The following is a 23,090-nucleotide window of genomic DNA, read 5'->3' as shown; positions in this document are numbered from 1 at the left end:
CTTTCATATTTCTTTCATGTAGTAACTATTTTTTATATTTATATATGGAATTTCCATAATTTACTGATTTAATTAAAAAGTAAATTTATAATTTTCACAAATGCAAACATCAGCCCCTAAATCTTTTGAAGTCGAATACTACTTGCTTATTAAAATGCACAAGTAATGTTATAAAAGCTTATACCCTTTGCAAAACTCTCAGTATATTTGTAACTAGAAGTGTTACAAATAACTTCGGCTGTTAGTTCTGTTTTCAAAACAGTAGCAAGATGTCATTAGTACCCACTGATAAATCTGAAAAGATCATTAAAGCGTCTGAGTTGTCAATATATAAAAATAAGTTATAACTACAACTAGCAATAGAATTGAAAAAAAAAGTTTGAAGTTCACATTTCAGAGAAAAAGAATGCATGATATATGTATTTGCTCAAATAAAGATTATCTGGGAAGGTGTACACCATAAATAAAGAAATCAAATGAAAAGAAAAAACCTGTGGAGGCTACCACTATCGTCTCATAACAGAGCATAATTATTTTTACTGTCCACCTGCAATGTGGTGAAAAATAAAACTGTCAACTGCTGCAAAATGTACTGGCCAAGAATATCATTGGTCTCTTCCTTCAAAAAATAATTGAATCATTTCAAAGATAAATCTTTGTGTATGTAGTTTGACTGGTAAAACTTACTTTGTTATTTTGTTCAGAATCACTCCCTCCCTTTTTTTTTTCAAGGAAAAAATAATAAAATTTCCATGAATGAAACATAATTTTAAATAAAATGAAGTTGAAATGTTTATGAGTATTGGTATAGTTGTATCTTTAAAAAAAAAAAAGATTTGTACTTTTGAAAGGTATTAAAATGTTTGTCAGCTACTTGCTTTATAATACCTTAAAAGATCTCTCAAACTCATAAATTCACAAATGTACTAGCTAAATTTTGTAAATTTATCAGTTTAATTTACAATTTAACAAACTGATAAATTTACGAGGGCAAATCAAAAAGTCTTTGTGCCTATTTTTTGAAGCCAAAATATGACTGTGAATACAAAGCGAACATATATATTCCCAAGAGTGACCATTCCTTGAACCATACCAGCCATATGTGCCTTTTGCTCCGATTAGCCGAGCTGCTATGAGTCATTTAAAATGACAGTTGTTCTTCAGACGTCCGCAGCTTAAGAGCAGCGAAGTGTTATTTGTTTGGAAGGAGCAAGGGACAAAAGCCCATAGCGATTGACAGAGAAATGCGCCTGCAGTTCAGACATTGCATCTAGTGATTTTTATGATTTCGGACCACTGAAGAAGTTTCTGGCAGGACAGAAGCCAAGAACGTGGTCCGACGGTGATTCCACAGCAGCCGGAAGAATTCTACCACAGGGGCATCTCTAATTTTGTGATGCGATAGGACAAATGTCTGAACCGGTATGGTGACTATGTGGAGAAATAATGTAAAGGTACATAGCACGCTATGTATGTTTGTAAATAGCTATAGGTACCTGTTTTTGATGAATAAAAAATAGGCGCAAAGACTTTTTGATTTGCCCTCGTACATTGTTTCAGCATAAATATTTCCCAAACTTATAATATCCTTTTTATTTTCAAAATATTTTATAAATCTTAAATTTGTTTCCGATTCCATTTGTTTCATTCTCTTTTTTTTTATTATTATTATTTAAGTTCAAAAATATTTGAAAATGCAAGAGCTCTTTTTTATTGTAGATTCAGAGAAGCAATTGCTCTCTGGTTAGAAATATTAATATCTTGTCTATCTTTAAATTACTGATATATTTGTATGTTCCCTAAACCACTAATACTTTTTACTTCTACTGTGCTTTGTTAAATATGAAAAATTGTGTTTGGTGATTGTATTTACTGTTTAAAAATATTTTCTCTTTTAGTATGATTATTTGATTCTAATGTGAAACAGGTAAAACAATAATGTTTTCTTGTTATTCATAGCCCTCCTGATCCTCATAATGAATCATTTAAATTCCTGTTATCAGCAGACATGAAACAAAACTTATTTCACATTGGGTCTCTGCCTCACAATGGCATTGAAATAATTCGTATACATTGGATGCTGGAATTAGTTCAAGTACAGTATGTTCTGTTTTATGTATCAAACTTTTTAAACACTTTTAATTTTTGTACATAGCTAAGTCATTTATACTAACTGTAAACTCCTGATTATCCGCGAAATAGGGTGGCACGATAACTATGGATAAGCGAAAACCGCAGAAATAATACGAATAATAGGCAAAAAAACGATATTACTTTGTACAATAGCTAATATGAATAACACTCACACACATACATTTCAATTATAGCTTAAAATATTGCTACATTACATATACTAACATTCAATGTAAAAATTATATATCTGTAACAGCTAAAAACAAACAATAACAATCATAAGTTAAAAAACATTTAATGACTGATAAAAATGCTTTTAAAAAAATGTGAAAATATCCGCGGATAATCCGGACCTTGTATAATCTGATTGCCGATAATCGGAAGTTTACTGTATTTGTTTCCAGTTTTCGTTTTTATTATTCCTATTGTTTTTTTTTTTTTTTTGTCACTGTACATAGAAAGGTCATTTTCCCTAAACAGCACCATTTGTACTGGGCAAGGAATGGCACAGATAGTGACAGGGGAATTATCGTTAGAGGAAATAATACATTTTACTGCAGGTATTGTAATCTAACTTGTAAAAGAAAACACTATTGTAATAAAATTTAAAATGATTCAATGTGGTTTTTTGCAAAAAGTAGTGATTGTGGTCATTTCTCTTCCTTGCATGTGACATTGTCAATTTGTCATTTTTGGAACAAGAAAAAGAATGTCGCTGTTTAGAGAAAATGACCCAGAAATGCTTTATGCTCATAAGTGTAAGTAATCTACTTAAAAAAGCACCTGTGGCAAAAATACCTTCAAAAAAAAGTGGAAATGCATGAAATCTAAAATATTGATACCCAACCAAACTAAATCAATCATATTATTCAAACTAGACAAAACCACCATGTGAATAATTCCAAATGCATTGCTCTAAAAAAAATATACACTTGTATTAAAATAATCAATTAACCAACGTTTTGAAGCACAAACATTGCAAATTACTGCAGACAGGTGTATCCGTGTTACAAGGAACACCGTTTTCAGTGCAAAGAAGTGTGAACTTCTGGATAAAAAGTCATCCAAGAAAAGCAACGCGGTGGAACAGGAGACAGTATAAATACCAAAAATAGAAATTTAACAAAACAAAAAAACATCTTAATGGGGAACTTTACTATTTAAGCGCTGTGGCTGTTGATAGAGATTATTCACCCACCTTAGTTGATTCCATTTATTAAAAACTTTGCAAAAAAAAATCTCAAAATATTGTTCTTAATAGAACTTTTGACACTAAGAATTTGGTTGTTTGCCTTCCTTCCCTGGTGTTAGTTTTCAGGTTGGTAAGATTCTGAAGCGATTCCAATTCCAAGTGGTGTTTTCCCCCATTAATAAACTTTCATTCTCTTCTATTAAAGATTCTATTGACCCTCTTAATTGTTGTGGGATTTATAAAATTGTTTGCAATTGCGGACTCATATTCATCGGACAGACCCGCCGTTCTTTAAAATTTCGCTTAAAAGAACATCCAAGTTATGTGAAAGAACAACAGCTGAATAAATCCAGTATTGCTCAACACTGTTGGGATTTGAATCCCTCTTTTGATTTTAAATCTTATCAAACTATCAAAAAATGCCCCAATGTGTTGGAATCTTTCCACATTCTGAGGAACTAGTTTGATTTAATTAACAATCTTACTGCAATTCGGTATTTTTCTTCTGTGTGTTCTTCATTTTTTAAATTGGTTTAGTTTTACTATTTTTTATGTAAACGTCTGTGCATTTCTTACTTTTATTTTTTCATTTTTTTTTTGCTTTCTTATTTCGTTTTGTGATCAACTAAATCCAATTTGTTTATCCTTTATTCTGTTCTTTTCTCCATTTCTCCATTTGTTACATTGCTTCCATACTTAATTTTACCCGCCAATAAATTTATTGCTAATTTATTCAGTGGTTTCATTTTTGGAGGTTATGGGTTTCCTTGGAAATTTATATTATTTAACTGTTTTTTCCTGATGGAATTATATAATAAATTTTGGCTCCAGGTGTCATTTTGTCTTTTTTGTTTTGTTAAATTTCTATTTTTTGGTATTTATACTAGCTCCTGTTCCACCGTGTTGCTTTTCTTGGATGACTTTTCATCCAGAAGCTCACACTTCTTTGCATTGAAAACGGTGTTCCTTGTAACACCAAAATACGTGTCTGCAGTAATTTGCAATTTTCAGCGCAAAGGTATTTATTCGTCATTTGTTACACACTTGTGTGTTAAAAATTATATTGCAGTTATGGAGACAGCTCAGTTAATAAGTCATCAGCATATATTTGTATTTATTTATTTATTACAAGCTTAAAAAATGTTCTAATCACAGTAGCAAAGTTTTCAGATGGTTATTAAAACTGTGATTTCCTCCTTCTTCTTTATGCATATTTATCAAAAAAATGCTCAAAATTAGTTTTTCTCTGTTGAAAAATTGCGTAACAGTCACTATTGTCACTGAAACTGTCTACAGCAGTTGAAAATCAACACACCTTACACACAAAAGTACAAAAACTTGATATTTGCATTTTTTTTTTCTCACTCGTAAAGATACGTTTTTTCTATAAAAAAATTGGCAGCTAGCATTTTTTCACAAATGGTTTTAAAGTTCGTTATTATCAATCATGCAAATTATGCATTTTATTGATACAGTCGACTCCCGCTACAACGCGATTCGACTTACGCGAAATGGCTACAACTCGAATTTTTTATAAGTAACAAATTTTAGAGCTAACGTGAATTTTTTGTCCACAGCACGAATTTTTTGGAAAGAAGTATCAACTTTATATTGGCTACTAAATATTGATTTTGTGAATGTTATTACATCCCTTTAAGCATCACTGACAGCGAAAGTTCCAATACCAAACTAGTCTACGTGTCGTGTTAGTGTATCAAATAACCATTCAGCATCTTTCATTTATTTATTTTTTTCATTCTACATATTAAAGTTGATGAAATATAATGGTACCTTCATCTAAAGTTTGTGAAGATAAGAAGAAAAAGAAAGTTTTTGATTAAAAAAAAAAAGTAAAAGCTAAGATTCTCGATATGCTTGAGCAACTACAAAACGTTGACGGTAAAGCGACCATAAGTATGAGTGAATCTTCCATACGTACAATTAAAGTTCAAAACAAAAAGATATCCGTAAAATTTTAGAACTTAATTTCAATATTGAAACTTGCTGAGCTGTTTAGCAAAGTAAATATTATGAAAATGAAAGTTGATCTTGTATTGTGGATTAAAGAAATGAGGAAGAGGAGCTGTTGGCACAAATTGAAACGTTATAAAAGAAAAAGCAAAGCAACCATATTTAAAAATGTATTAGATCTGAATAACGATCTGATAATAAAGTATAAATCATCATTATCTTGATGTTTTAACTCATAAATATTGTTACTGTATCTACTGTTTAAGTACTGTTATAGTACAGCATTTTATTATTACTAAATACTGTGCATACTATGTTGTTTTATTTTATGTCTTTCCCTCCCATTGACCATTCATTTTGTGCATCTTAAGTATTTCATGTTGAATAAAAAAAAATTTATTTTTTAAATACAGTAAAAGTTCAGTTCTTTATGTAAGAAACTGTAGCGTACAGTTGGGAAATGCTACAAAGCAGTTTGAGGGGTGTTTATAAGTGTCTAAAAGAATTTGATATGCTTCTAAAAATTTATACACACATATTTTTCCACAATGCTAAATTTCGACTTACGCGAGGAGTCTTGGAACGCATCCCTCCCGTAAGTCGGGACTCGACTATACTGCCCTTTTTTTCATGGTGAGCTTCAAAAAACATGTTGTACCTTAACTTTTTGAGGCCAGTGTATATGCTAAGTGGATTTGCCCAATAAGATCATGCAGACAAATTAAGTCATTTTTTATACAAATACAAATACAAAAGTGACGACCAGCAACAGGCTCTGGGCCCAGCTAGACTGGTCCTAGTCAATTTACAATCCCCAGTGAAGATCAATGGCTCTCTTAAAACTATCTACTCCGTTACTCATTACCACCCCTTCCGGTAAACTGTTCCAAGGTTCCACTACCCTGCTAAAATAATAATTTTTCCTAACATCCATGTTAGCCTGAGATTTAAATAGCTTAAAACAATGACCCCTTGTCCTGTTTTCAGTGCTAAACTTCAGCCCTTTAACATCTTTCATTTTAATAAATTTAAACAACTGAACCATGTCCCCTCGGTCTCTTCTTTGCTCAAGACTGTACATTTTTAGCCTTCTAAGCCTGGAATCATAGTCTAAGTGAGAAAGTCCATTTATTAGCCTTGTAGCTCTCCTTTGAACCCTTTCCAATGCATTAATGTATTTCTTAAGATAAGGAGACCAAAACTGAACAGCATACTCCAAATGAGGTCTTACCAAACTTCTATATAAGGGCAGAAGAACTTCTTTAGATTTGTTTGAAATAGATCTATTGATAAACCCAAGCATCTTATTGGCCTTGTAACTAGCAATGCTGCATTGTTGGCTAAACTTTAAATCCTGACTTATTAAGACCCCCAGATCAGTAACTTTGTCTGCCTGACTAATGACTGAACCTTGCAAATAATAACTTGTACGCTTATTTCCATGCCCTAAATGTAGCACTTGACATTTCCCAACATTAACACCCATACCCCATTTATCAGCCCACTCCGTAATATGATCTAGATCCTCTTGCAGCCGTTTTGCTTGTTCTTCATTTTCTACAGTCCCCATAACTTTGACATCATCAGCAAAACAATTCATGTTCCCAGAAATATTTTTGTGAATATCGTTCATAAAAACAATGAACAAAACAGGTCCTAACACTGATCCTTGAGGAACTCCACTTAAAACCTCACTCCAATTAGAATAATTTCCCCTTACAACTACCCTTTGTTTCCTTCCGGTCAGCCAGTTTTTTACCCAAATGAAAGTTTTCCCTCCTATTCCAATATCAGCTAATTTGCTAAGTAGAGCAACATGCGGTACCTTATCGAAAGCTTTTTGAAAATCAATGTAAACAACATCTACAGGCTTCTTATTGTCCAAAGCCATGGTAACTTTGTCATAGAAATGTAATAAATTAGTTGCACAAGATTTACCTTTCCTGAAACCGTACTGAAAACTAGTCAATAGATTATTAGTCTCTAGAAAATTTACTATCTTAATTTTTATCAATGTTTCAAAAATTTTGCAAACCACCGAAGTTAGACTCACAGGTCTATAATTTCCCACACTCCCTTTAGACCCTTTCTTGAAGAGCGGTGTAATGTTAGCCAGCTTCCAGTCCTCTGGCACTGTCCCCGAGTTATAAGAAGCATTGAAAATATTTACGATTACATCTGCTAATTCCTCCGCACATTCAACTAAAATTTTTGGATAAATATTATCAGGTCCCGGAGCCTTAGTCTCTTTAATTTTTTTCAAATGAAGTAAAACGTCATCCCTGGAAAATACTAAGTCCTCAAGCTGTACTATAGCTTGTGTCTTGTTGGTGTCAACTGTTGAGATACAATTATCGTTAAAAACACTTGAAAAAAAGTTATTAAGAACATTAGCTATATCACTATCGTCCTGAATTAAAATTCCGTGCTCATCAACCAGTGGCCCAATATGACTATTTCGAACTTTCCCCGAATTAGCATATGCAAAAAACCCCTTAGGATTCCTGTTTATGTTATCTGCCAGTCTTTGCTCCAACTCTCTTTTCTGAATCCGTACCAAATACTTAAATTTACGCCTTGCCTTACAATATTGGAGCCTATCTGCACTGTGACCAGTTTCTCTAAACCTATGAAAAGCAGCTTGCTTGTAATTTAGAGCGTCTTTAGTTTCCCTGGAGAACCACATTGGCCAAATTTTAGTGTTGACACCCTTTCTCCTAAAAGAAACATGATCCCCAACCGTTTTCGCTAGCTTTTCCTTAAACTCTGCCCACTGAAGATTCACATCGCTATTGTCCAATCCCGAAGAAAAAATTGCTTTCAAACTCTGCCTAAGTGCCACAAAATCAGTATTTCTGAAATTGGGCACAAACCTAAAATTCTCTACTTTGTGCATGTCAAATTTAATCCCAAACCTAATACTGTTGTGGTCACTGTCTCCAATGTGTTCCCCTACACATAACCCCTGAACAGAGCCTTCCATGTCACAGAAAACTAGATCTAAAATCGCGTCCTGTCGAGTACCCTGAGTTACAATTTGATCTAAGAAACAGTCACCAATTACTTTCAAAAAATCCTCTTCTCTGCTATTACTATGGTAAAAATTATTCCAATCAATTCCTGGAAAATTAAAATCTCCCATTATGATGACTGACCCCTTGCTAGAAATGTCACTAATAATACTAAACATCTGTTCGTCTTGACCCTGACTTAAGTTGGGTGGCCTATGAATATTCCTCAAACATAGTTTTTTGCCCTTATTACTAATCAACTCCAGCCAAATCATATCAATCTCATTAGGTTTATCATTAATTACCAATTCATTGCAAGTTAAAGTGTCTCTGACATAAAATAAAACCCCACCACCTCTTTTACCTACTCTATCTTGTCTAAACAAATTGTACCCAGCAATAGATAATAAATCATCATCACTTTCGGTAGCCCATGTCTCGGTAACTCCAATAATATCCAACCTCTCGTCTATTGTTATGCTTTTCAATTCTTCCATCTTGTTCCTAATACTACGAGCATTTGTATAAAAAACCTTAAGTAAGCCCATCTCACCTTTATTTAATGCTGCATGATTATTTGAATCCCAACTATTAAAACCTTTTCTCTTACTAGCCACCATATTTCCGTTTCTACTAAAATCCCAATAGTTAGTACCCATTCGAATTCTACTCCTTAAAGCAGGCCCCCCATTCCAACTTAGTTTTTTGATTCTGAATCCTCTAAAACCAAACGACTAACCATTTTGACCCCCGTAGAGCTCAGATGCAGGCCATCCCTAGCAATCCAATCGCGTTTGCATTTACTCCACACATCAATAAACCTGATACTACGCTTAACGCAAATTTCCTTGAGTACCAGGTTCATACACTTAGCCCGTTGGTTTAACCAGCTCCTATGCACTCCATACCTGGGAAGCAAACCAACCACTTGGACATTTGCCGAACAGTTGGTTGCTTTGTCCAACAGGGAATCCCATTCCTTTGTAAACTCATCGTTGTTACTATGGCCTACATCGTTAGTTCCCACCCACAAAGTAACTACATCCTCTTTATTAAATACCCCCTTCTTTTCAGGAACCCTATTTACATCTCTCACCCGAGCCCCTGACAAACAACATCTAGCCACCTTACGTCTAACTCTGCCTATTGAGTTTCCCACCTCACGCACCATTGAATCTCCCAAAATTATACCCTTTGTTTCCCAGTCTGTTGCCTCAGCAATAACTTTCCCCTTTACCTCTGGAATATGGGTATATCTTTTGATGTAGTATAGAAAAAATTTGCTAGATGATGACTTCCTCGTCTTCAGAAACTGATGATAAAGTGTTATCAACAAGCAGTTTTTAATAACCAGGCAAACGTGTAGCAAAAGTTGTTACTGAAGAGTGAAGTAAAAACTGCATGCTCTTGTTTTGCTGGAAGTTTTGCTTCTACATGGTTCACTGTAGGTTACTAGTATAAAAAAGTCGTTTATTGTTCTTGTAGCCTAATTTATGTAGTTGTCAAATTCACAAAGAGAAATGTCATATGATATGGCATCGGAGTATCGAGGCGGGATATGATCATGTGCTCCATATGCTGCACATATATTCATGAATTGAACGCTTAAGTGACAAACATAACGAATTGTCAGTTGCCCCAAATATAGCCATTGATCTTATCTCTATTCCAAAGAAGTAAACATTGGATTTTCGGTAATGTTTTTGAGGCTATCAATGTAGTTTAATATGTATCTTATAGACACTTTCAATTTGTTTAGTTTGATAGTACTTTTTGGCATTTCATGTGTGAAGTAATCCTTGCCCAGATTTTTCCTTGTTAGGGCCCATGTTCTCCCGAGTTAACTGAAATATTTAAAAAAAAGACCTTGTCGTTGATAGTAACATGATGAAAGTAGCAAGCAAATATTAAAGAAATTTCTTCCCAGAATTGTGGGCTTAAAGTAAGAGCAAAAAGTAATTGTATTTAACTAGTAATAGAAACATCAAATTATTTCAATTATACTGAGTTATTTCGAAACATTTTTTCATTAAAAAATCTCTTTGTGGGCTAATAAATAATAATTCAGAATATTCAATTACTTTTGATGCATATATCATTTTAAAAACAGAAGGTGATCCATATTTATCCCATGTGTGACCCGAATTTCCCAAATCTGGAGTAATTCTTGGTCAGTCATAATAAAATAACAATGCATTTTTATGTAAAGGGATTATTTGACTAGTTTCTAAATTATTTTAGCTTACTTCATGCCAAATCAAATCATTTTATCTTTTATACTTTAGAAAATAGTAAGATGTTATGGTTTTTTTATCTATAATTCCCTCGCCTGACCCTACAGCTGAAAACGTAAGTCTGTAAATAAAATATATTTTTAGCATGCAAATTGTAATCGTTATGAAGTATTTTGTCTCGGGTGGATGACTTCTGGTGCATAGCAGAATTCACAGACCATATAAGGACCAGTTTCAAAATTTTTTTAATTTAAAACAAAAAAAAGGGGGGGGGGTTGAGAAAGAATAGTTAAAAAAAAAAGAAAAGTGAAGTAAAGTAAAAAAAAAAGAAAGAAAAGTGAAGTAAAGTAAAGTAAAAAGAAAATCATTCAGAATTAAAACCACCAATTTAAATTCATTTAAATCACTGACACCTTGATATTTTAACAATTTTATTCTTCTGGTGTAAAGTAGCACTACTTTTATTGAAATCACATATTGAAATCACATTTCACATGGCTCAAAGATACTCTTTCTGCCAGGATAACTTTGAGCCAGGTTAAAAATGCCTTTAAAATCACATGATTGAGCATGTAATCTGAAACCTATGCCTATCATAAAAAACATGGATTAAATGTAATGTGTTAGTAATTTCAATACTAATTTTAAGACAGTATTAAAAAATAAATTATTTAATAAAAGTTTATGAAATAACTTCGGAAAGTTATCAAATAGAATTCGAAAAAGAAAAAAAAAGAAATGTGCGTTTGAATCGATGTAGTAAAAGAAGTCAAATAAAACTCAAAATGTTGCCGAGACTATGTTGCAAGCCTCAAATGATCAGATCTGCTTTTTTTTTTCATCCAAAATATAGAAAACATATAAGTTTTTTTTTTTAACATTCATTTGTCATTAAATAAAATATTTTGAACTAATAGAAACTTAAAAAAAAATGTTTGAATAAGATGACATTACTTTCTGGTCCCCCAAATCAAAGCTTGCTCTCATCTCAATTCGCTTTTCTTTGGCGTGTTTACATATTAGTCAGCAGTTTCGACTTCCTAAAAAGAACTTGTTTGGTAAGAACGGAAACCACAAGAGATGTCCTGTCACTTGAGGCAGAGGGGAGAAGAGAGTCCCTCAAAGTGAGACGAAATGGGTGGGGTCTGATGGAAGGCGTGATTTCGACAGTTTTTCACAATTTTTCAAAAACAAGGCTTTACTATGCGGAGAATATTAAACAAACAAATTGTATCAGAAACAAACTTAAAATATGGTTTTAAATAGAAATGTTCAATTTCCCTCGCCCCTTTTTCAGTTTTTTCATATCGTTTTTAAAATGTGTGAAAATAGTCATTTAAAGTTTTAAAATGTTTCAAAATCACCACAGAAAAATCAAAAAAGCACATGACTAGTTCTGTGTCATAGCCATCGCTTAAAACAAACCGCATGAAAATATTCCAATAATTTCTCGTGTTATGCTTAGAATTTGTAGCAGATTTTCCCGCAGAGAAAGCACTAGCATTGAAAACCAAGATGGATGGTATGGAAGAGCCTTAATATTTTAATGAAAAAGGGGTAAGCACTTTTTTTAATCTTTACATTTGACACAAAGATACTCCTGACACAATTATATTTTTATTAAACAATTTTGTTATTTAAAATAAAATTTATTTACATGCATCACGTATGGGACATCCAAAGTCAGCCTCTGGTAATTTGCTTACGAATAAGCTAACATTTTTGCTTGTGTATTAAAGCAATGACGAAACAAATTGTAGATTTTGAAAGCTTTGGTTCCAAAGTAAAGGAAACATCTCATTAGTTTAGAAATAATTATTTCAACCATTGAAAAAAAAATATGTATGTGCCCATTCCATTGAAAATGGTCATTTTATCCCACATGTGACGGTTCCTATATTTCATAAAAAAGAAATAATGTTTGAAGAAAGTTTTTGCTTAAGAAGCCACACATGCATGAAATACACTGCCAACTCAGTCAATTCCAGCCAAGGACTGCAGTTTCGTGCTTATTATCACTTATCTGCCTGGCGTGGGAAAGTGACTGACCTGGAGATGGAAAACCTCTTAAGGAAGCCAAGAGTGCCAAACAAACTGGTAGCTAATACAGAATTAGCACTGACCGAACGAATGACCAAAGCAATGGTTCGGTTCAACTCGAAGATTGAAGGCCAGGCAGGTATATCCAGAAAGTTACCACCCTATAGCCAGGGCTAAGGCAGAAATACATGAAATACACTGCCAGCTCAGTCAATTACAGCGGTGGACTGCAGTTTCGTGTTTATTAGCACTCATCAGCCCGGCATAGGAAAGTGACTGACACAAGTCACTTTCCTGCCTTGCCTTCAATCTTCGAGTTGATCCGAACCATTGCTTCGGTCAATCATCTGGTCAGTGCTAATTCTGTATTAGCTACCAGTTTGTTTGGCACTCTTGGCTTCCTTAAGAGGTTTTCCACCTGCAGCTCAGTCACTTTCCTATGCCGGGCTAATGAGTGCTAATAAGCACAAAACTGCAGTCCTTGCCTGGAATTGACTTAGCTGGCGGTGTATTTCATGTATTTCTGCCTTAGCCCTGGCTATAGGGCAGTAACTTACTGAATAAGTCACACATGTGTTCGTGATTTCTTAAGCAACAAAATTTAGTTCATCATCCTTTTAAATTATTATTTTTTATGAAGTATATGAAGTGTCACGTGCGGGACTAAATTATCTTTTTCCGTGGAATGGCCCTCCTACCTAACTTCCTACCTATTTTTAAATATTAGCTAATAGCTTTCTAACTTTGAAACGGCAAAAAAAATTTCCAAGTTATTCTAATCATTATTCAACCATTAATTTTGAACAAGATGTGACTTTTCTGAGTTCAATGAGTTTTTTTTTTGGGGGGGGGGGGCGAAAATTAGCTCTTTTTTTTCCTTTTCTTTTCAATTTAGGTTTTAAACAGAAAGTTACTTTTTAAAATTTTACCATTACAATCATTTATATACATTTGTTTACTTATAAACACACCCTTTAAAGGAAAATATAATTGTAATTTTTGCTTTAGCATTTCCAGTAATTAATAATACTGATATGCTGATTTTGTCCTGTGTATACATTGCTGTTTTAGTGCGAAAAGAAGCAAATAATACTTTGGTGTACAAGGAATTTAAATTATTCTACCAGCTTGCATGATCAAAGTTATTGCTTTTGTGTGGGATGCTGAACACAAAACAGGTTTTAAATAAAACAGATACTGGAATGTAAAAAATGTAATCTTTGAATACATTGTTTTATGTATTCAGAAAATAAATTTTCAATTTTTCACAAGTGAAATTAAACTCCTTCAGGAAAAAACCAGTTTTTCCCTCGAATTTTCCGGTTTTTCTCAACCGTTCCCATCTCTAAGTACAACAGTGCCAAATCATACCACCTGCCAGGGTATATGCCAGTTAAACCGATGGCACAGGCACATACCCTTGCTTCCATACCCTTCATGGAAGGCATGGAGCACTGTATAAGAACGTCTTTGGTTTTAGGGCATTTTTAAAAATATTATTTTGAGAAATGTAAGTGTGTTTGTCATACAATGGTTGCTGTTTCATTTACAGTCTAAAAATTTAGTGTTCCTCTGAAGCATGTCTGCCGATTTATAATCTAAAGCTATTTTAGTTTTTTTTTTTTTTCGTGTATTGATCTTAGTACAAAATACAATATTAGTAATGCACTAAGAAAATACAAAATATTCTACCACTAAATAAAATTTTAGGCTTACCGCCTCTTTTTCAGTACTTGTTTTATCCTAATTAACGTTGGCTGGTGGTGAGCTTTTCAGTGTTTGTTTCGGATATTTCTCTGGCATAGTTAACAAAAACTGAGAAGTCTGTTTTGCTAAAATGAATTAAAAATTCTGAGGACTGCACTCTGATATCACAAACTACTCACAACTAATATCACAACTAAATAATGTGTGTATTAGGTGATCCATTAATTTGCCAAAAAATAGTAATTGTGTTCATGAAAATTTTGTCTCTCAAATTTGAGCATTAATTTTCATTTTAATTATTTTTTTTTATAATGCCTAAACATATAATGGCGTGGATATTTGTAAGTAATCAAAAAATGCATTTTTACTCCCGAATCCGTTTTGAAAAGTTTTGTGATGACATTTGTCGGTATGTGGATGCATACATAAATTCCTCCCATAGCACAAAAGCGGTTAGTCATTGATTTAGAAGGTTAAAATTTCATATATACGACTTGTACAGCATCAAGTATTGTACTTTTCTTGTTTATTGCTGTCGAATATTCCAAAAGAACTGTTTATTTGTTCTTCTTTTCAAAATAGTGTTAATTTAAAGTCATTCATCTATCATTATCTCTAAGGCATCTATTATTTCATTTCTAGTAGTCAATAGATATTGCGTGCCTCTTGGTGAGTTGTTGACACCAACTTCTCATTACTTTATTGCATGTAGCTAAGGAAGTTTTACAATAGCAAAAGATTTTGATTTGCAGATTCTAATTCAAATTATTTTTAGCTATTAAAAATACCTTGAAATATAGATTAAGCATTTGAAATTAAATGAAACCTCTCAGATTTCCAGAACTCTAGCATATTTTTGTACTTTTATTTAAATAAAAAGTTGAAGTTTCCTTGAATTATGTTTAATTGTTTTTGGCAATAATGCTTAAAAATAATTTTCTGAGAAACTGTTTGGTTATTTTCCTTTGCAATGATTTACATGTCACAAAATGTTTTGAAAATATTGATGTGAAATTTGTCAATTTTTTCCTTTTATAATCATTTTTCCCCTTCTTGAGGTTTTATAAGTTTGCATCTAGGAGTCTTACCACCATCCAAAAATACCTTAAATAAAGGAATTGTCCTGTCATGTCTGTGGTTGTAGATTTTAGTATCGAAAATTCAAGTTAGGATACGAGGGCGAGTCAAATGAAAGTGAGCCAATGCGAATATATGACAAAAGGAGTACTTTATTTAAAAGTAATCACCATGGGCATTTAAACATTTGTCCCATTGACTAACGAGTCGCGTGATTCCATTCTCATAAAACTCCTTGGGTTGCTGCTTCAAAAATTCTGAAACTGACTCCTTCACGGCATCGTCCGACACGAATCTGGTTCCCTTTAGGTGTTTTTTCAATTGCCCGAAAATGTGAAAGTCGCAAGGCGACAGGTCGGGGCTGTAGGGCGGATGATGCAGCGTTTCCCACTTGAACTTCGCCAGTTTTGTCTTAACCACATCAGCGACGTGGGGACGGGCATTGTCATGCAGCAAGATGACCCCATTCGTCAATCTTCCGGGTCGTTTGTTCTTGATAGAGACACGCAGGCGATCCAGCGTTTCGCAATATCGGGCACTATTGATAGTCTCTCCAGGTTTAGCAAATTCGATCAGTAATGGCCCCTGACGATCGAAAAAAAAAGTCAACAGCACCTTACCTGCGGAGATGACGGCCTTTGCTTTCTTTGGGGGTGGCGAATTCAAATGTTTCCACTGTAAGCTCTGCCGGCGTGTTTCAGGCTCGTAGTGGTGGCACCATGATTCGTCCCCTGTCACAATTGCAGTCAAGAAGTCGTTACCCTCATTGTGATACCGGATCAGATGAGTCAAGGCAGCGCCGAACCTCTCTGTCTTCTGGCGGTCGTTCAAAATCTTGGGCATCCATTCAGCACACAAGAGCCGATAACCGAGATGGTCATGAATTATGGTGTGAACCGAACCGTGACTGATGTTCACATGCTCTGCCAGTTCATCGATGCTTATCCTCCGTTCTTGTCTAATCAGCTCATCAACCTGTGCAATTGTGTTGGGGGTGATTGCACGGTGGCTTTGGCCCGGTCTTGGATCGTCTTTGCAACTTTCACGTCCTTCTTTGAACCGTTTGCACCAACGCTTCACAGTGGCCAATGAAATGCAATGTTCACCGTACACGGCAGCCATACGGCGACTAATTTCGTGTTGGGAAACACCTTCAGCAGTCAAAAACCTGACCACACCACGCTGTTCATCTCTTGGAGCGTCCATTATGTCACGAACCGATTTCAACCCGGATTATGGGAACATTAAAGAACTATTATCCTCACACTTACGTATCACTTTTGTAAATGAGGGTTGCCTGTGTGCTGCGCGCATGCGTCGCGGTTGATGGACTGAGCCATTATTGCGCAGGGTAGGTTGGCTCACTTTCATTTGACTCGCCCTCGTATTTATATTTTCCTTGTTACTTTTCTGAGTTTTCTTTTTCATTTTCCATTTAACTGATTTTATTTAAAAATGGTTTAAATTTATTTTCATATAATTAGTGCATAACTTATTTTGAGAAATACATGCTTCAAATCCTTGTATTGTAATTTTTTCAGAATTTTGCCCAAATTGAATGCTGTATACAATTTTACGTTTCTTGATGAATTAATTTTTGCTCTGTGGAAAAATGACCTGCATCCTGGTTTTGAGCTTATGGGCAATCCATCAGATTTTTTTTCTGATTTTGAGAACATCACTCAAGTGTATGCTTGGAGAGACCTAATACATGCTACTGCCCTGCGGTACATTGGTATATTTTATTTAAAGTTTTTAATAGATTTTTGAAAATCAAGGTACTGATTTACCTTTTCAATTATACTACTGTGATTTTATGGTAATTGCATTCCATGATTATCAGTATGATAAAAGTTATATCCTTATAAGTTGCATTAAGGTTTTTTTCAAATGTTAAAATGCACTAAAAAAACTAATATCATTAAAAAATTTTGATTTTTTTTTTCCTCCTAAAAGTTTTGGATAAACAGCATGTTACTTTTAATTTTCTAAAACTATTTTTTTTAAATCTTTTTTTTTTAATATTATTTATTTTTAAAAATAATTTCTAATAGTTCTGATGAGATAGAAGGTTCTTAAAACCATTACACCGATTTTCACATTAGATTTAAAAAATAAAAAAGTTGCAACTCCTGATATGCATAGTTACAGAATGTTTGATCTGATAAGACAGAAAGTGGATAGAAATATTTTGTATTAGTTCTTGATAAATCAAGTATTCATTGTAAGTAGATTTACTTTATTATAGCTATCTTTTTTTTGAGTATATTTTCTCTAAATTGTCAAAATTCACCCGACACATTTGTATGAAAAGTTTGTTCCTTTTGCATGATTATATAACTGACCCATAATGCATAATTGTTTATGATATTTCTGTTATTCTGTTATCATGATGGTCAACATTTTTAGAATACTTCTGATGTCTAGGAACTGAAGCAGTTGTTTCAGTTATTTTATGTAAAACCATACTAGCTGTTGCTAGAATGCAAAATATTTTGGTTAAAAACTGTTAAGGTGTGATTTTTGAAACCCAGAATTTTTTAACTATTCAGTTGAAATATACTGAATTTATATTTTACGTTATGTTTACATACTCTACAAAACTTCAACTTTACTAGTGCTTACTACATTTCTACACTTTACTAGTGCTTCCAGTTTTTTTTTTTTTTTTTTGCTTTTTTTTTATTATTAAGATAATTTTTTAAATACTAATACTTTTCTGGTTTCTTTATCGTATGTAAAACTTCAAAGGCACATTTGAAGATCCCACTCCCCTTTTTTTCACTCAAAAGAGAAAAGATATTTTACACTTCTTTAAAATAAAAAAAAAATAGACAGTAAGGCAGTTTACTTTTAAATAATTTGAATCTGAACTTTGGTATTCACATAATCTAAAGTGAATTGAAAATTGTTTAATAGGTTTCAAAGCGAGAACTTATTTTAGTCCAAACAGGGAAGGCTTATTGTGCTTTTCTTCAAACAGTTTGACTTAATTTATCTATGTAAGAATATAAAAAAATTCAACAAAACTCTAACTTTAATTGAATAAAAGGGCTAAACAGTTGAATTTCTTCTGCTAAGTAAACATTATCCACTTTTGGATCAGTTTGCAATGATCTAAGTAACCTTATTAAAATCCAAGTTCTTTGCTTTAACTAACAGTGATACAAACAAACTGCAAAAAATGTTTTTAATAATATTAAAAAGTAAAAATTAATTAAATAAATAAAAATGCATTGAACACTTAGAGTTGCAAGTTTGGACATCCACATAAAATATCCTTCAGTGAAAATGTTATCTTTTTTTTTTTTTTTTTTTAACTCGGATGTTATGAATTAAAAAAGAAATTTTCATAAAATTGCAAGAAAAAATTTAAGCTACTGAAATGTGCTTTTGCTGTTGATTTGATGTATTATGTGTCATAAAATTCAAGTGTGCTAGAATTAAATGATTTTCTTCTAAACTAAAAGTAAAGTCTGAGTCAAATTTCATTAAAATTGATTTAAAAGTCTTAACTTTAATTTTTAAAATGAACTTGAGCTAAACTTTTGCCAATGGTTAAAAATTTGAAAATGTTTCATTCATTTTTCTGATATTCCTTTAAATAGAACCTACGTATTACAATATTCTATCTGAAGAAGTGCTACATTTTATATTCATTTGATTTTTAATAGTGTTCACCTAAGAAGGTGTTGATGTATATACTGGGCCATGCTTAAAATCTGTGAACCCTTAAGTTGAGCTTGTTCACACTATCTTTACGAAGTATTCCAAGGTCATAGAGTGCTATATATTAGGTGCCCCAGATTTTTAAAATATTTCTTCACTGATGTAGAAATATCTCATTTTGTAGAAATCTTTCCTTTAAAAACCTAAAAAAATTCTTTTTAGTTTTTCCAAAATTGTAGAAAATTTCATAATGGCATTTAGAACTCATTAAAATGATCTGATAAATTACTAACTATTGAAAATCATAACGGTTTTTAACACAGGTTTAAACAAAATTGGATCTATAAAAAAAACATGTCTTTACTCTCAAGTATATGAAAAATAAGAATTTAATTTTTACCATAACTTTTATTAAAATGTTAAACAAATAAAATAAAAAATGAAATTGGACAAGTAAGAAAGTTTTACTTATATAACTTCAGCAAGATTTTTTCCAATAATTGCTTGTTTCTTCAATATATATATATAGAGAGAGAGCTCTGGATTCATACTTTATCTTTTTCTACTTAATAGCTGTTTGCAATTTTCCTTTTTCTCATCATTAATTATTTATAATTTGTTTAATATTTGCAATTCTGTTTGCTTAATTTTTATTCACTTGGCTTTTTAGTTTTGCTGCGTTGCACATCTATGGGCTCTTGGTGTGGTCTTTTCAATATTTTTCACTTTTATTATATATATATATATATATATATATATATATATATATATATATATATATATATATATATATATATATATATATATATATATATATATATATATATATATGCAATTAATTTAATCTTGCGCTTTTTAGGAAGTTTGAAGGAGAAAATATTATTTTAAGCCATAAATTTAAATTATAATGGTTCTTAAATCAATTTTTTCAGAAAAGTTTTTTTCTTTCTTATTGTAGTATTTAACAAATGTTTTCTAGATGCTCAATGATTGACTTTTAATTATATCCTCAATTTGTGTTTATAAGGAATCAAATTTTTTAGCTAAAGCATTGAATTGCATATTTTAGCTTTGTATGGAATTGATTACGTCACTAAGTGGAATTTTGAAACGTGGAATGAACCTGATCACCATGATTTTGATAACCTAAATTTTACACTGCAGGGTAAGACTTCTTTCTGTTGCTCTTTTTATGTCTTTGATTTATGTTATGCTTAGGACTTTTGTTCAAAGTAAATTTAAAGAGGTGTCGTTCTGATTCACTTGCAGATTTCCATTTTATGAGTAGCATTTTTTTTTAAAAATTAATTTTTGTTCCAACAGCATAGTAAAGCAATAAAAGAGTTGGGAAACAATTAAGCAGTTGCTAGTAAGGTTTAATGTTTTCAAAACCTGTAAAACTACTGAAAAAAAGAACCCATATAGATGTTATAATTTATAACATCTGTGATAATTCATAACCTTTGTTACCAGACAATGTCAAGTTAAATAATATGCGTAGAGCAAACTGTTAAAGAGATTCACTATTTCAATGGCTGTCATTCATATTTATACCGTATGTAAGCATGGATAGAGGGAGTAGATAATGGATGTCACAATTCCTGCTTAATGTGATTAACCTCTTAACTGCGTAGCCCGAGCTGAGCTCGGGGTGAGGTTTATGTGCCTTTAACTGTGTAGCCCGAGCCCCTTGAGTAGGGGCAATGGACTTTCCTTCAGTACTCGAAGCAACTAACCGCGGGTGTCTTAAGATAAATTTCGAAAAGGAGCAACCGCAAGTAGGTGGAGAGTCAGTTGTCGATCTAATTTATTTCCGTTCACTGGACAGGCGCACGTGTTCGAGAGCTATGAGTAAGTTCATCCTAACGCTGCTTGAAATGGATGTGTACTCAGAAATAGTGTATTTTTAGATTAAAATTAGGAACTAAAAGTGAATATTCTTGCAAAATGCTGAAAATGAAGTTTTCATTATAATTAATTTTCAAATACAAAAAGATCTGGATTAGAAATCTTAGTCTGAAATAAATATAAAAGTATAACTAACGTGCTAGCATAAAATTTAATTAATCTGTTCAAATATAAATAACCTGTCAATGATACTTTTTTAAAAATATCATAAATTTAATCTCTCTTATAAAATGAAAATTCATGGCACTAGCGTCCCTAGGAACTCTGAGTGACACCATTGTCCGATGGAATATAAACTTAATCTAATAATGTGGGTTATGTCATGTATCTTATTTTTTGATGATTAATTCTTTTTGATTTTTTGCGCTAAATCCAGAATTGAGAGGAAATTTTTCTTGTCACACAACACAGTTCCGTAAAAATAAATTTTAATATTTGCAAAAAAAAGTACATGTTTACAAGCGGTTTAAAATAATGAAGTATAAGCAACATTTTGGTTTTAAAAAAATGCAAAGTCCTCCCCCCCCCCCCCGAAAAAAAAATGCTGACATCTGTTTTGGAGTTAAAAGCCCGTTTTTCAAAGCACAAAAGGTATGAGCGTATTGGTATAAAATGCATACTTTTCCATTAATTAAATTATTTTTTATGAAGTATCCCAGTAAGCGAAATATCTTGCCTCAGTATTGCATAAAGGTTGACATGCAAGAAAAATCATCTTGCATTAATACTGCCTCAATGTTATGTTACTCCCTTTATGCTGTCAGCAGGCTGCCACAATATTGACTGACAAGGTGTATGCAGCATAATATCAGGAAAATATCAAGGTAGGCTGCTTTTGTAACATTGCATACATATTGATATGACAGGATAATATCAAGATGTTGTCATGACAGCATGAAATCAAGGTGTAGGCAAGATGATCTTGCTTTTGTAATCTTGCATACGTATTGATATGACAGGATAATATCAAGATGTTGTCATGACAGCATGAAAGCAAGGTCTAGGCAAGATGATCTTGCTTTTGTAATATTGCATACGTATTGGTATGACAGGAAAATATCAGGATACATTGACATGACAGTATGAAATCAGCACGTTTGCAAGGTGTTTTATCCATTTATTTATTTGTATTATTTTCACTTCAAACTCGAGAATTAAATTTCATTCTTTAATTATTTCTGTTATTCTTCAAGATAGTTTTCTAGTCTGAGAATATTTTCTTAAAGCTGACATCTGATCGGAAATTCATATAAAGATATTAATAGTACTCGCAATTTAATTTAAAAAAATGAAAGTTTCTTCGTTTTGCATAATACTTGACTTATTTTTTAAATTCTTGCTTCTAATTGTATTATAAAGACATAAAATGCCTATTTAGAAATAATTGCGGAAGTTTTTATAGCACATTTAAGAGTAAAGGTAGCAAAATAATAAATAAATACAATAAAGTACATTTTCAAATGGATGTCAGCATTGAAAATATCCCATGGACAAAACATATGAATTTATCTCAAAGAATAACATAAATAACCATTGAATAAAATTAATCTTACTTGTGAGATTGAAGTGATAATATGAAATTCTGGACTTCATGTCCTTTGTTATTTTCGGCCATTTCTAACATTGATCGCACATCGTCTGCGATATGACTTGTTTAGTACTATATTAATAAACAAATGCAAATATCAGTTATTCATAAGTTATTCCTAAAACAATACTATTCCACACTAATAACTAAGCAACCAACTTAACGAAGCCTAAAAATAGCAAAGCCACGTGCAACTCCTCTGAACCGACTGAATCAATGCGCCAGCAATGCGAGGGACGCTGGGTAGAAAGAACTGTGCGCATGCGCAAGTATCAACGAAGGTCCACCTGCTCTATTGTGTACTAATTACCTTGACGGCGACAGCATGAAATCAATATCATCTTGACGGCATCAACATGTATGCAATGTTGTTATTTTAAGGTAATATCAATATTGATATTTTAAGATGAATGCAATGTTGCATACGTGTTGTTATAGTAATATTGCTTTTTAATCTTTATGCAAGCTTTATGCAGTATGAAACACGTCAATATTGACGCCGTCAGTATAATATCAAGATCTGTCAAGGTTGATGCAAGAAATTTTGCTAGTAGGGATGT

At 32.6% G+C, this 23,090-nt stretch overlaps 1 protein-coding gene across 1 annotated transcript in view; it reads left to right on the top strand.

The window, feature by feature from the left end:
* LOC129219182 (alpha-L-iduronidase-like) overlaps positions 1-23,090 on the top strand; it is a 107,926-nt gene that overhangs the window by 29,392 nt on the left and 55,444 nt on the right. Inside the window, exons 3-5 of the mRNA XM_054853501.1 lie at positions 1,960-2,100; positions 16,907-17,100; positions 20,104-20,199. Of these exons, the coding sequence (XP_054709476.1) occupies positions 1,960-2,100; positions 16,907-17,100; positions 20,104-20,199 (431 nt within the window). The remainder of the gene's footprint in view (positions 1-1,959; positions 2,101-16,906; positions 17,101-20,103; positions 20,200-23,090) is intronic.

This window comes from Uloborus diversus, chromosome 3 (assembly GCF_026930045.1).
Source record: "Uloborus diversus isolate 005 chromosome 3, Udiv.v.3.1, whole genome shotgun sequence".
Classification (NCBI taxonomy): domain Eukaryota; kingdom Metazoa; phylum Arthropoda; class Arachnida; order Araneae; family Uloboridae; genus Uloborus; species Uloborus diversus.
Note: the sequence above shows the minus strand (reverse complement) of the source record. Positions and strands in the feature narration are given on the sequence as shown.